The following is a 12,080-nucleotide window of genomic DNA, read 5'->3' on the forward strand; positions in this document are numbered from 1 at the left end:
CCTTGCTGGGTGGGTGTGTTCCCCTCTTGCCGGGTGGGTGTGTATTTATCTTAAGAAGAAAACAACATGAAGTAAAGGGGACTCTCATTAGTAATATCTGATCTTGTCACACCAGGTGTGCCAGTCAGGGAACTCTGGCTGTGCTCTCACTGCCTACCAGTTTGACAAAACTGGGCTGGGAGGGAGGGTGGGGTATGTTAACAGTCCTTCTGGAAAGATGAATGAGATCAAGTAAACACACAGTTGTCAAAAGTCTCTCTGCAAATCTGTGTTCTGAGCTGTCACAATGGCTCGGCTAATACTGGTGGCTGCCACCAGACCCGATGCCCTGATCAATCCCTGTAACCCACTTAGTAAAGGGGAGAACTAACTTCAGCAAGTTATCTTCTTCCAATTCCCACAGGCATGTAGTGGCATGCACACCCACCCACATACACCCACATAAAAATTTTAAAAATGAAGTAAGAAAATTCAAAGCTGTGCTCTCTAAGTCAAAATCGTACAGAGTCAAGGCCTCTTTTCCCCTCTAAAGGAGCCACTAAAATAGAAACACTACTGTTTTCTTAGTGATCCTTACCTTGGGGCCCATCCCCAGGCAGAACAGCTCAGCTAGAATCACGTAACTTGCAGCCTAAAGAGGAACACTAACCTACTCTAAAGTTGAAGCTCACAAGACACTCAGGTCAAGGTTTAACATGGTCACATCAACTTGACATGGCACATCTGGTCAGGGTTCACACTCAAAGGACTTACTGAGAAGTCAGTCTCAAGATGATTCTTAAAATTTTGTTTTCTAACTAGGCTTAGTGGTATATGTCTTTAACCCCAGCACTCGGGAGGCAGAAGAAGAAGGTGGATCTCTTGAGTTCTAGGCCAGCCTGGTCTACAGAGTGAGTTCCAGGACAACCAGGGCTACATAGATAAACTGTGTCTCAAAAAAAAAACGTTTTTATTTTCAATTTTTTGAGTGTTATGCCTCAATGTCTGTACATCCCATATGTGCCCAGTGTCCTCAGATGCCAGAAGAGGGCACTGCACCTTCTGGAACTGGAGTTATAGATGGTTAGCTACCACATGGATGCTGTAAACCAAACCTGGTCCTCTACAAGAGCAGCAAGTGCTCCTAACTGCTGAGCCATCTCTCCAGCCTCCCTCTCCCCACCCTTCCTTTGAGACAGGCTCTCCCTACATAGCCCTAGCTGGCCTAGCTACATATACCAGGCTGGCCTTGAACTTGTAGCCATCATCCTGTCTCTCCTCCTGAGTCCTGGGATCACAGGCATGCACCTCCAAGACCTGTCAGATTCAAGTTCTAACATCTCTTTTTAAAACACTGGATGGGAACTCAAATTTTCTCCAGTGATTCAGAAATAAAAAACATAAAATGATGTAAATTCTAAAATTTTACCATAGTTTTAGACAAAAACTCAAACACTATTAATGTTCTTTCTAGGAGGTGTTCAACTGTTTGTATGTGCAAGTACTTTTGGTGTCAGAAGCCCTGGAACTGGAGTTACAGACATGTGTGAACTGACATGTGGGTGCTGGGATTAAACCCAGGTCCTCTGGAAAAGCAGTCAGTGCTTTTAACTGCTGAGCCATCTCTCCAGCCCCGAGGTAAGGTTTTTTTTTTCTTTTTTCTTAAATGAGCTTTCATAATCTACTTCAATTAGGATGACCACCCACCACTCTCAAAAGTCTTTCTGTAGAGTTAGGAGTGTAGTTCGGTGGTAAAGAACTTACCTAGTATGGTGGTTTGAATGAAAATAGCCCCATAGGTTGGTTCATTTGGCCCTATTAGGTTGGAGTAGGAGTGGCCTTGTTGGAGGAAGTGTGCCATTGGGTGTTGACTTTGAGGTTTCAGATACTCAAGCCAGGCCCAGTATCACTCTCTTCCTGCTGTCTGCTGATCCAGATGTAGAACTCTCAGCTACCTCTCCAGCACTGTGTCTGCCTGTGTGCTGCCATGCTTCCTGCTATGATGATGGACTAAATAAACCTCTGAACTGTAAGCCAGCACTAATTAAGTATTTTCCTTTATAAAAGTTGTCATGGTCATGGTGTCTCTTCACAGCAATAGAAACCCTAACTAAGACACCTAGTAAGTACAAAGTCCTGGGCTCAATTCAAAGCAGGGATTAGGGGAGAGTTGGGGATCTTTCCTTCAAGAAAGATTTGTTAGTAAAGGTGACTCATTCAGTTAAATCATTTTGGTAAAGCACAACCAAGTTCATTATCAATCACTCAACAAATATTCGGACAGCCTAAAATATGTATGGACTCCAAAAGCTTACAGTCTACCTTGCAAGGTAACTATGTGCTAAAAAACAAACAGCATAGGTCTATTTCATAACTGAGTTGATAGAGGAGGTTCTGCTGTGGGCTGGGTTTTCAGAAACTCACTGCAAAGGAAGGTGGGCTGTAGCTGAAGGATGACAGGGTTCAGAAGAGTGTTGAGAAGAGCTTGCTAGCAACCTTTCAGCTTGTGAAATTCACTCACATCCACACTCATTTCTTTTCTGCCTGCCTCTGGGCATGAACTACCACACCTGACCTCACACTCATTTGATTCCTTCAAGCAACCTTGTAAGAAGCCCAACATACCCTTGGTTTACAGGTGAGAAAAGTGGGGATGAAAAGACTTGACCAGCTGGGTCAGAACCCAGGTATTCTGTCTTCTAGTCCGGCAGCAAAGATAATGTGGGAAAGAAGGAAAACAATAATTCTGTGGGGGACATGGAAAGATAGGTTAGGTCAGACTGGTCCCAAAAGCCAACCAAAGATTAAACTTCATCCCCTTCAGCAACAGAAAGGCTTCTATTCTAACATTTCAAGAGGAAGAGTATTAAGTGACTGAAAGTTTAACCACTAGTTAGGGATGAGTTTTACATCACCCAGGGAAGAGTATTATAATGGACCAAGTGAAAGGCAATAAAGACATTAATTAGAATTAGTGAACAATTTAAGTATTGTAAATTTTTACTTTTAAATTACCAATAATTTAGTAACCCCCCAACACACACACACACACACACACACACAATTTCCCTTTTATAAATCAGTTTCAGGGAGGCAACACTTCTAACCAATAAATCTCAGGATTAGTTACTAAAAAAACCAAAGGCCACAGCTGACCAACAACTAACGTCATTTCCCCCGTTCAACAACTATTAATATTATCAGAGATTTTAAATGGGCTTAGCAGGTTAAAATGGGAACTGTCAATGGTATAGTATCTCGTGTTCACAAAATTCCAGGGTTCCCTAAGAAAGAAATACTTTTTATGCAATTCAATGAGTAGACCATACAGTTTACTGAAGCTTCCAAAGGCTTTTCAATTTTCCATTCGAAAGCCGTAGGATATTGTCAACTGAAGGGCGACTTATTTCCATATTAAAGCCCTAACCCTGCCTGCAGCTCCGGACCTTCCACGGAGCAAGGATCCAATCAACATTTGAAGACCAAACGAGGCCAGGCCTACTGTGCAAGAACGCCCTAAGTGGTACGCAACTCCAACGCGGGTCTATTACAAGATGAAGTTCTCAACAGTTGGCAATCAAGTTTGGGAGAAAAGCCTATCAGTAACTAAACTTCTCCTGCTTTTCCAGCACCGACCTTACTCAAAGTCCTCGCGGTAACGTTTTCCCAAAGTACAAGGCAGTGCCACTTCCCGAAGATGACAAGCGCCCAGCTCCCTGCCATGTTAGCCTCCTGGCAGGACCCAGACCCAGAAGTGGGGACGCCCGGGGAAGTTTCTCCGAGGCCCGATCCGCGTCGGGGAGACGTTTTCGGGAGAAAGGGCTGCTGCGGCAGTAGCTGCCTTACTCACCGCGACCGGGCGGCCGTGCTCCGGGCCGTCGGCTGCGTCCAGGCGCGCGGCCGATGGGGCCGGGGCGGGGGCCGGAGCGGCTGCCGGGGCCGGGACGGCGGCGGGCGGCTGCCGGTGCTTGCCGGCGCGTTTGGCCTTGGCCTGGATACAACGCTGGTGCAGGGCGAAGGTGTGCTGGCGTTCGAGCTCCAGGCGCTCGGGAGACACGGCCTCGTAGCGGGCCTCACAGGTGCTGTGGTGGCGCCGGCACAGCTCGATGCGCCGGCGGAGGCGCTCCATGACCGCGCTGTGCCGCGGCAGCGCGAACTCCGCCATGGGGCAGGTAGGCAGCACCATGGGCCGCGGGCGGCGCGGGCCGGGACCGGGCCTCTCGGCGCCGGCTGGCACTTAGGGCTCCTCCGCTTCTGGCGGCCCCGGTCCGCCTCACGGCCGCGCCATGTCCCGGCGGGCGGTGGAGCGGGTTCGGGCGCGGCGGCGGGTCTTCCTCCGGCCCCGCTCAGCCCGACTCCAGGCCAGCGCACGCCGCCCGCCTCAGGCCTCGGCCTGTCCCCTGCACCCCTGCCCCATTGTTTTCCGCGCCGCTGCCGCCGCCATCTTAAAATTGTTTTCGGGGCTTTCGGAAGAGGGCGGGGCCTGGGCCGGCGAACCTGCGTCACCGCTGATGGGCAGAAGCTCTGGCCAACCAGACGAAACCCGCTGCCCGAGGGCGTGGGGGACGAGCACGTTAGGACTGTTCGGGTATTTAAACTGAACGCTCGGGCAAGAAGGGAAGGGAAGCCCCGAGGCGGGCTCAGTGCTGGAGAGCGGACCTGTGACTGACAGGAGCCTATCCAAGAGGAGCCACGTTTTCTCAACACCGCCCCCTGAAGGCAGTCCCTTCCGGGTTCGCGAGGAACGCGGGGTAAATCGGAATGTGGTGGAAGCCGCCAAACCCAGACACCCGATGCGGTCTACCTTTTCACTCTGCCCACACTATTTTGAGGTCAACCATTTCTGACCTAATTCCTTACATGCAGCGTCATAATTGAGCTACTAGAGGTTTTCTCTTTATAGTTGACAGATCTATTAGGAATCACTGTTACTGTCAGTACTTGGAGGAGGGAAAAGCAGTGTTCAGCCTCACTAGTGGAAACTGGCGTTACTTTGATCCCCAGGGATTTACACTTAAAACCGATTGGTATGTAAAACTGAGTTACTCAAAATCCAACCTGAAGACGCTGGGCTCCACTGATGCAACTAGGAAGCAAACGGGCTAAGGAAAAAAGGCGAAAAAGGACAAAAAAATTAAAATAAATAAACCCTAAATGGATATTGACAACCCAACTGACATCTGGAGATGATGGGAGGCTGCACACTAGAAGAGACCACCAGCCACTCAAACATGTTACTCTTAACCTCTTACTAGGGTTCATGAAAGTTTTATTTTAAAAATGACAAGGAAAAAAGCTAACAGCCAAATTTTTTTATACAAATGCAGTAGAAAAAAGAAACTCAAGTTTTTTTGGTGGAGGAAGTGGTCTACAAAGGTAAACGTTCCAATTAACACTCAAGTTAAACAAGTAACTTTTTAAATTTTTGTGTGCAGTGCTGAGGGGTTGAATCCAGGGCCTCATGCATACAGTGCCATTACCACTTACTACACACCCAGCCATGAAACTTTGTTTTTAAGACGTGTCAGGTACCCCAGATTGGCCTCAAAAGCATTGTCTGGCTGAGGCTGCTGGCCTTATTCTGCTTCTGCATCCTGAGTGCTGGGGTTACAGGGCGCACCATTATGGAAGTACACGATCTTCAGAACTAGAAGCACTACACACACTGTAGTGTTTCAATTCAGGCAACAATCTAAAATTGCAATAATCACAAAATATCTTGGGCACGACTTTCCATAATAACCTCATATATGGAGCCTGAGCAAAGATTATCCCCCAGCCCCAAGACAGGTTCTCTGCCTTAGCTGTCCTGGAACTCATTTTGCAGACCAGGCTGGTCTTGAACTCAGAGAGATCCTCCTGCCTCTGCCTCCCAAGAGCTGGGATTAAAGGCATGTGCTACCACACCCCACACAAAGATTCTTTCTAATAAAAATGTTGAAAGTTTTCCACACATCTTAAAAAGTATTATATAGGAGAGGGTGTAGCTCAGTGGTAACGCACTGGTTCAAATCCCAGCACTGGAAAAAAAAAAAAAAAAAACATGCAGAAAACTTCTGTTTCTGAGATGCTGTCCATTTTACACAACAGAAATGACTAACCCACTACTGGACAGAGGAAGTTAAATACACGACTGAATCAAACTCTTCTACAGTAGCCAATGAAAAGATCAAACCATTATTCAAACAGTAAAATGCATCCTAGGTTATCATGAAGTCCAGTCAAAGCAGACACTTAACACAGGGCTTTAATATAACACCGTTTAGTAACATGACAATCTGAAGTGAAGAGTACTTTATGGACAAGAAAATGGAAGACCACAAGCTGAAGGCATGGGTATTTTACAACAATTCGACAAGGAATCCAGCACATAATATCAGAATAAGAGTCTTTATTTTTTCATTCAGTGCCAGGGAATCAAACCTATGGCGCTTTGCGCATGCTTGACAGTTCTACCTACTGAGCTATAACACCAGCCCGGTAAGCTTTTTATAAGATGACTGCTGGTCATTACTGTAGCTTCAACACCTTGAGGGAGAAAGAAGGACCCAGAAAGACAATGGCCGCCACCAATCACATAAATAAATCTGTCATTTTACAGCCTGGGTGAAATAAAGTAGGCATGAAATATGTTAATGTGGAATGATTAAACAGATAAACAGATTTCTAAAAAAGCAATCATCCCCATGTTTGCTTCAAGGAGAAACCTGCAGACATGTATTCGTTTCTTGCTATTAACTCTTTATTTCACTCTATACAATTTGGGAACATCCGCTACATAGCTATGGTCACTGTGACCACAAACAACAGATGGGAATAAAGCACTGAACAGCAAGAAAAATGCATTCCACCCTCAAAAGAAATGAAATGAACCAGTGTTTAAAAAGACAACAAATAACACAGCCTTCACCCTTTACAAATATATTTCTTTCCCAGTATCTCCCCAATATAAACACTGTGGAGTGTTTATATATATTCAGTGCAAGGAACAGTATCATCGGTACAATTGTAACGCCTCTAGAGAAAGAATGAAGTTGAAACATCTGTTTCTGAATACATTTCAATGTGGTGTAATAATGACATTATTACACTATAGTGATGCGGGAGAGGCTCTTCTAGCACCCATCTGCATTCCACATGAAAAACAAAACAACTCTATAAATTCACTTTAAAAAATTTTTCAAGCCACAATAAAAAAAAATTTTGAACAGGACTGCTTTATTGTGTGAATTTTAAGACGCAACTTTTACATGAACTGCAAATGAAGATTTTAAATATCCTACAAAAGCCAAATAACTCATGCTATGTGTCAATCCTCCCATAAACACTTTTAGCCTATGTTCAATTACAGTCAATTCTGAATTGGCCCACCTCTGCATTAGACTTTCTAAAGTCTACACAGAGTAAAAGAAATAGACACTAATGAAGTCTGTAATCTATCCTGTAGTTGGACCCTGGAAAGGTGTGGGCCTGCTTAAAATAAACAGATGTAATCACAGTAAAGCTAACACTATGCAGAGCTTATAATTTTCAGCAACGGACTGCAAGCTGCGCTGTGAAGAAAATGCATAGCAGAGAAAGCTGGGGACTGAGGAGATCCGTGAGGAAAGCAGTGTCAACACAGTGGAACAAGTGATGAAACTGTCTACTTCGGCACCACCAACATTCCTTCAAAAGCCTTGTGCTCCAGAGGATGCGAGCTGTCCACCTCCTCCATGGGGAGTACAGTGGGAACTGCTGCATTAAGCCAGCTCTTGTCCTCTGCAAAGCTGTCTGTGAATGGAGCAGTCCTGAGGACAACACAACACTGCACGTTATGAGCTGACCAACACCCAGTCAAAGTCTCCTTTTAGTTCTTTTTGGGTCTATTCAATATAACTCAGAGACTTTGATATAAATTCGGGCTTCCATCCAATTCCTCTTATATCTTTAGGAGGAATTAAGTAATGGAAGCACACAAAACAAGATTATAACCACAAATGACTGTACTCGAACGTGATTACAATTTTAGGGACAGAGACACATGAATGTTTTAATACCAAACTTAAAAAAAAATGTTATAAAAACTGCAATTCATTCCCCCTAGCATTCCTAATGTTGGTGTTATTTCTGCACAAACAGATTAATATATTAAATTAAGCCAAGATTTTAAACTGGCAAAAATTCTATCTAAAAAAAGGAAAAAAAAAAAAAAAAAAAAAGAAAGAAAGAAAGAAAGGGGGGGAACCCAAAGATTTTAAAAACATCAAAATAAAAACACAAGTTAGTTGCTTCATGTTACATTTCACAACCATTATGTTAAATGTTCTTTTCTACAGAAACAGGGTCCTTTACATTACAATTGCAATTATTTACTGCTAGATGTTTAAAATTACAGACTAGTATTCACTGGAACCTGTAGATGGTGACGTCTTGAGGTTTTCTGAGTTCCCACCTAAGGTATACCAGGCCCTCTCCTAGGACCACACTTGCAGGGGAAGGGGAGGGAGAGGAAATCACAGATCAAGTTCTTAAGATTGTTTCACTCTCTTCGTGGCTTTCTGTTTCTTGGTGATCTGTTCAAAATTTCATCCTCCTATTAGATGAAAAGGAGAGAAGATCACCATATAATTAGCATATTTAAAAACCAAATTTTGCTGAATTTCCATAACCATTTAAACTAAGTTACTCAACTGGAGAAAAACAGGAGAAAAAGTATACTGTTATACGTAGTGGGATTATAATAGGTATTCAATTTCAATCTTTTCCAAAAGCATGCACTTTCCTCAAACCTATCAATATTTTAATTTGGGAGGGGGATTTCATTTATTTTTATGAGTGTTTGCCTGGATGTGTATCTGTGCACCCTGTGCATGCCTGGTACCCTTGGAGCCAGAAGAGGGCATCAGATTCCCCTAGGACTAGAGTTACAGACAGCTGTGAGCCACCATATGGGTGCCCTTAAGAGCACTTACAGCACCACAGAGTAGAGTAGGTTGGAGCATGGAACTGTATGTAATACCAGGCATGAAATCACGAAGATGAGCAATTCAATATTATCCCTGACTGCAGAGTTCAATGTCAGTGTGGGTTAGATGAAACCCTATCTAAAAAGTTTAAAATACAGTGGTATGCATGAAATACCTTTGAGGGCACAGTGAGGAGACATAAATGTCACAGGACTGTTAAGCAACTCAACACTCCCCATCTCAGAAACCATATTTTTCTTTTCCAACTTCTACTTAATACAAAAATGTAAATAAACAAAATAAAAATTTTGTGCACAGAAAAACTTGAGATTCAAATAAAATATTGATCATTAATTAATCTGTGACAACATTCCCTTTGTGCTGGAGAGAGGGCTCAGTGGTTAAGAGCACATACTGCTCTTTAGATGACCCACACCACCTGTAACTCCAGTGCCTTGGGGATGGACCCATCACCTCTGGCATCTTCAAGCATGTGCACTCACATACACTACTTTAACAACCCATTTCATAGACACCCTCTCGGCTGAGATGACGGAGGTACTGATGAGCCCCTTCACCTCTGCTGCAGGTGTTCTCTCTTCCTCATCCTGACTGCCAGTGCCACCGTCTTCTTCAGCATCACTCTTCTGTTTCTCTTCTAAGACAGGAAATGAAACAATTGAACAAAACTTCACATCTGGCTTTGACAATAATTAGAGCATCATTTAAAAACAATCTTTCCCTGTGACTTGTTTTGTTAGTCAGGATTTAAGACAGATTTCTAGGTACCACTCACCAAGCTTCTCTTCCCCTTCATCGTCTTCATCTCCCTTGCTCTTCTCGTCTTCCTTCCCTTCCTCCTCCTTCACATCTGGCTGGGGAGCATCCGTCTTCTTGTACTCCATAGCATTGGACTGTTTCTGGATTATTAACAAGTGCGAGAACCATGTTTATGTTGTCACAAATATATTACCCCTCAACTCCTGAATGTCTGTGGGCAAAGTGCAGACATGTGAAAAACATATTCTTACTCATTTTTTTTTTTCTGGGAGGGAAAGTGAGAGGGGAGCAGAGGGAGAGAGGTACCAAAATAGAATAAACAGTAAGAACAAAGGCTCAGGCGGGAAGTACAGGCCCAGATTGTCAAGCTGACTCAGATACTTCAAACAGTGGTGAGGGTAAGGCTGCAAAGAGACCTTTGAATTTGACAAAGTGCCATCCACAGAAATCAAATCCTAAGTTATGAGACAGCATGCAACAAGGGCCAAATAAGAAAAACGTTGAATAAACAACAACAACAACAACAAAAAAAAAACAAAAAAAACACACCCAGAAAAATGTTGATGCTGTAAAACCTGCATGCATAGTTTTGAGAAGTATTGTTTGGACAGAGTGAAGGCAAGGAGGGAGAAATGGATAAATAATTAAAGACCAAATAACAAAATATAAGAATAAAAATAACATCAGGAGAGAAAATGATTTGTTCCTAGATGGATGATCTTGTATCTAAGTTGTTCTTTTTTCTTTAAAAGCTGCCACCAAATATTAAGACTAGTAATAGAGTGGAATGACAAACAAAGGACTCTTAAATCCTGTCATCACCTGGGCACAATGGCCCACTGAGAAATGGTGACTAATGTTTTACAAGTCAATGCAATCATGGTCTACACACTAGAGAAGGGACCCGGGCAAAGAGGACTAGTTGCCAGTCCTGCGGTATCCCTGCACCCTCTCCCAGGTTTGACCACGGCCTGATTGTGCAGAACAAAACACTTGCTCCATTAGTGAAGCGCTACTTCGAGCTGAAAGGTGTGTTTGTCACACTCAAGTGTTGGCTTTAATTCTAAATAAAGGTTTCTATTTTACTTTATTGCTGTCTAAGGCGGTCAGGTGACCTGTGCTAGAGCAGACAGACTCCTTTTAAAGTCTGGTAGAGATAGAAACATCACCTCCCCTGGCTCAAACCCAGGGGGGATCTTGTTTAAAAAAGGGAAAAGAAAAAAAAGCCAATGCAAAATATGACAAAGTATTTATCGACACTACTGTAAAAAAGATAACTGTAAATTAGTTATTTTTTCTTAACATCAAAAGAACTCTAATATTCCTACCTTTCCAGAACAGCAGAAGAGGATCACAAGGAACACTGGCAAAGCTACAGTCAGAATGTAGACCACCCAGAGCCATGGACGCTCTTCAGCTGCCTCCAGCATCTGCCCCACGACACCTGGCTGAAAAACCAAACAATAATTCAGAGAACTGGCTTCTAATTGTCCCATGTTACTCAAGGAATGGGCACAACTTGGTTCCTTCTTTTTCAAAGGAGTCAAACTAAGATGCGCATAAGGAAAACAGGAAAAAGTCCTCACTTTCCTGCTCTCACCATCATGAGGTTTCACCTACACAGGTGCAGGAAAAGGTGGCTTGTAACAACTGCAAAAGGTCCCTTACTCAGAAAACAGACTCAGAAGGGCCAGCTAGACTCTGGCCCTTCAAATCTCAGCACAGCCACATCATTAGTTATTTGAAAATTCCATACAAGGAGTAAACTAAGATTCAGCATTTTTAGTACATTAAATACACTTAAATTGTAAATACATGCATACGCACACACGCACATACACACAACAGTACATACATACAGGCTCTAAAGCCAGAATGAGACTAATAGAATCAGGTCTTAACACTAAAAAAACTGCTTTTCACAAAGCAATCAGTTTCCCCCAAAAGCAGATATAAATGCACAGTAATGAACAATCACTAACCTCGGCAGCCCCATCAGCAGCTTTCTTCAGGCCCCACCCATCATTGGCCCAATCGTCAACTACTCTAGGGTCACTACCAATGATAAAGTTGTCAAAAAAAATGTCGGAAGTCATGGACCAGAGCTCCAAACCAATAGCACTGAAAGGAGTCATCTTAAAAGGTTCCAGGTCTTCAAAGAAATCTGGATTTGGTATTTTCCTTGGTTTCCAGACTCCCTAGGTTTTTTCGGGGGCGGACGGGGGTAGAGGTAGGAAAAGAAGTTTCAAAACATCATTTCAGATAATAATAATAATAATAATAATAATAATAAAAATAAAAGAAAAGCTATAAGACTCATTTTGTATGATTAACAGAGATAAGCATTAACTTTGTCAAATTTAAACAAACAGC

General features: G+C 43.4%; 2 protein-coding genes across 3 annotated transcripts in view; both read right to left on the reverse strand.

Annotated features, from left to right (window-relative positions):
* The window catches only part of Maml1 (mastermind like transcriptional coactivator 1), a 41,110-nt gene extending 36,558 nt beyond the window's left edge, over positions 1-4,552 (reverse strand). Inside the window, exon 1 of the mRNA XM_059270442.1 lies at positions 3,830-4,552. Coding sequence (XP_059126425.1) covers positions 3,830-4,165 — 336 coding nt within the window. The 5' untranslated portion in view covers positions 4,166-4,552. The remainder of the gene's footprint in view (positions 1-3,829) is intronic.
* A 2,147-nt stretch (positions 4,553-6,699) lies between these two features.
* The window catches only part of Canx (calnexin), a 29,752-nt gene continuing 24,371 nt past the window's right edge, over positions 6,700-12,080 (reverse strand). For both annotated transcript variants that reach the window (XM_059270443.1, XM_059270444.1), the window contains exons 11-15: positions 11,690-11,905; positions 11,036-11,155; positions 9,724-9,847; positions 9,506-9,585; positions 6,700-8,554 (exon numbers count right to left, since the gene is read on the reverse strand). In XM_059270443.1, coding sequence (XP_059126426.1) covers positions 8,501-8,554; positions 9,506-9,585; positions 9,724-9,847; positions 11,036-11,155; positions 11,690-11,905 — 594 coding nt within the window. In that variant the 3' untranslated portion in view covers positions 6,700-8,500. The remainder of the gene's footprint in view (positions 8,555-9,505; positions 9,586-9,723; positions 9,848-11,035; positions 11,156-11,689; positions 11,906-12,080) is intronic.

Source organism: Peromyscus eremicus, chromosome 8a (assembly GCF_949786415.1).
Source record: "Peromyscus eremicus chromosome 8a, PerEre_H2_v1, whole genome shotgun sequence".
NCBI lineage: Eukaryota > Metazoa > Chordata > Mammalia > Rodentia > Cricetidae > Peromyscus > Peromyscus eremicus.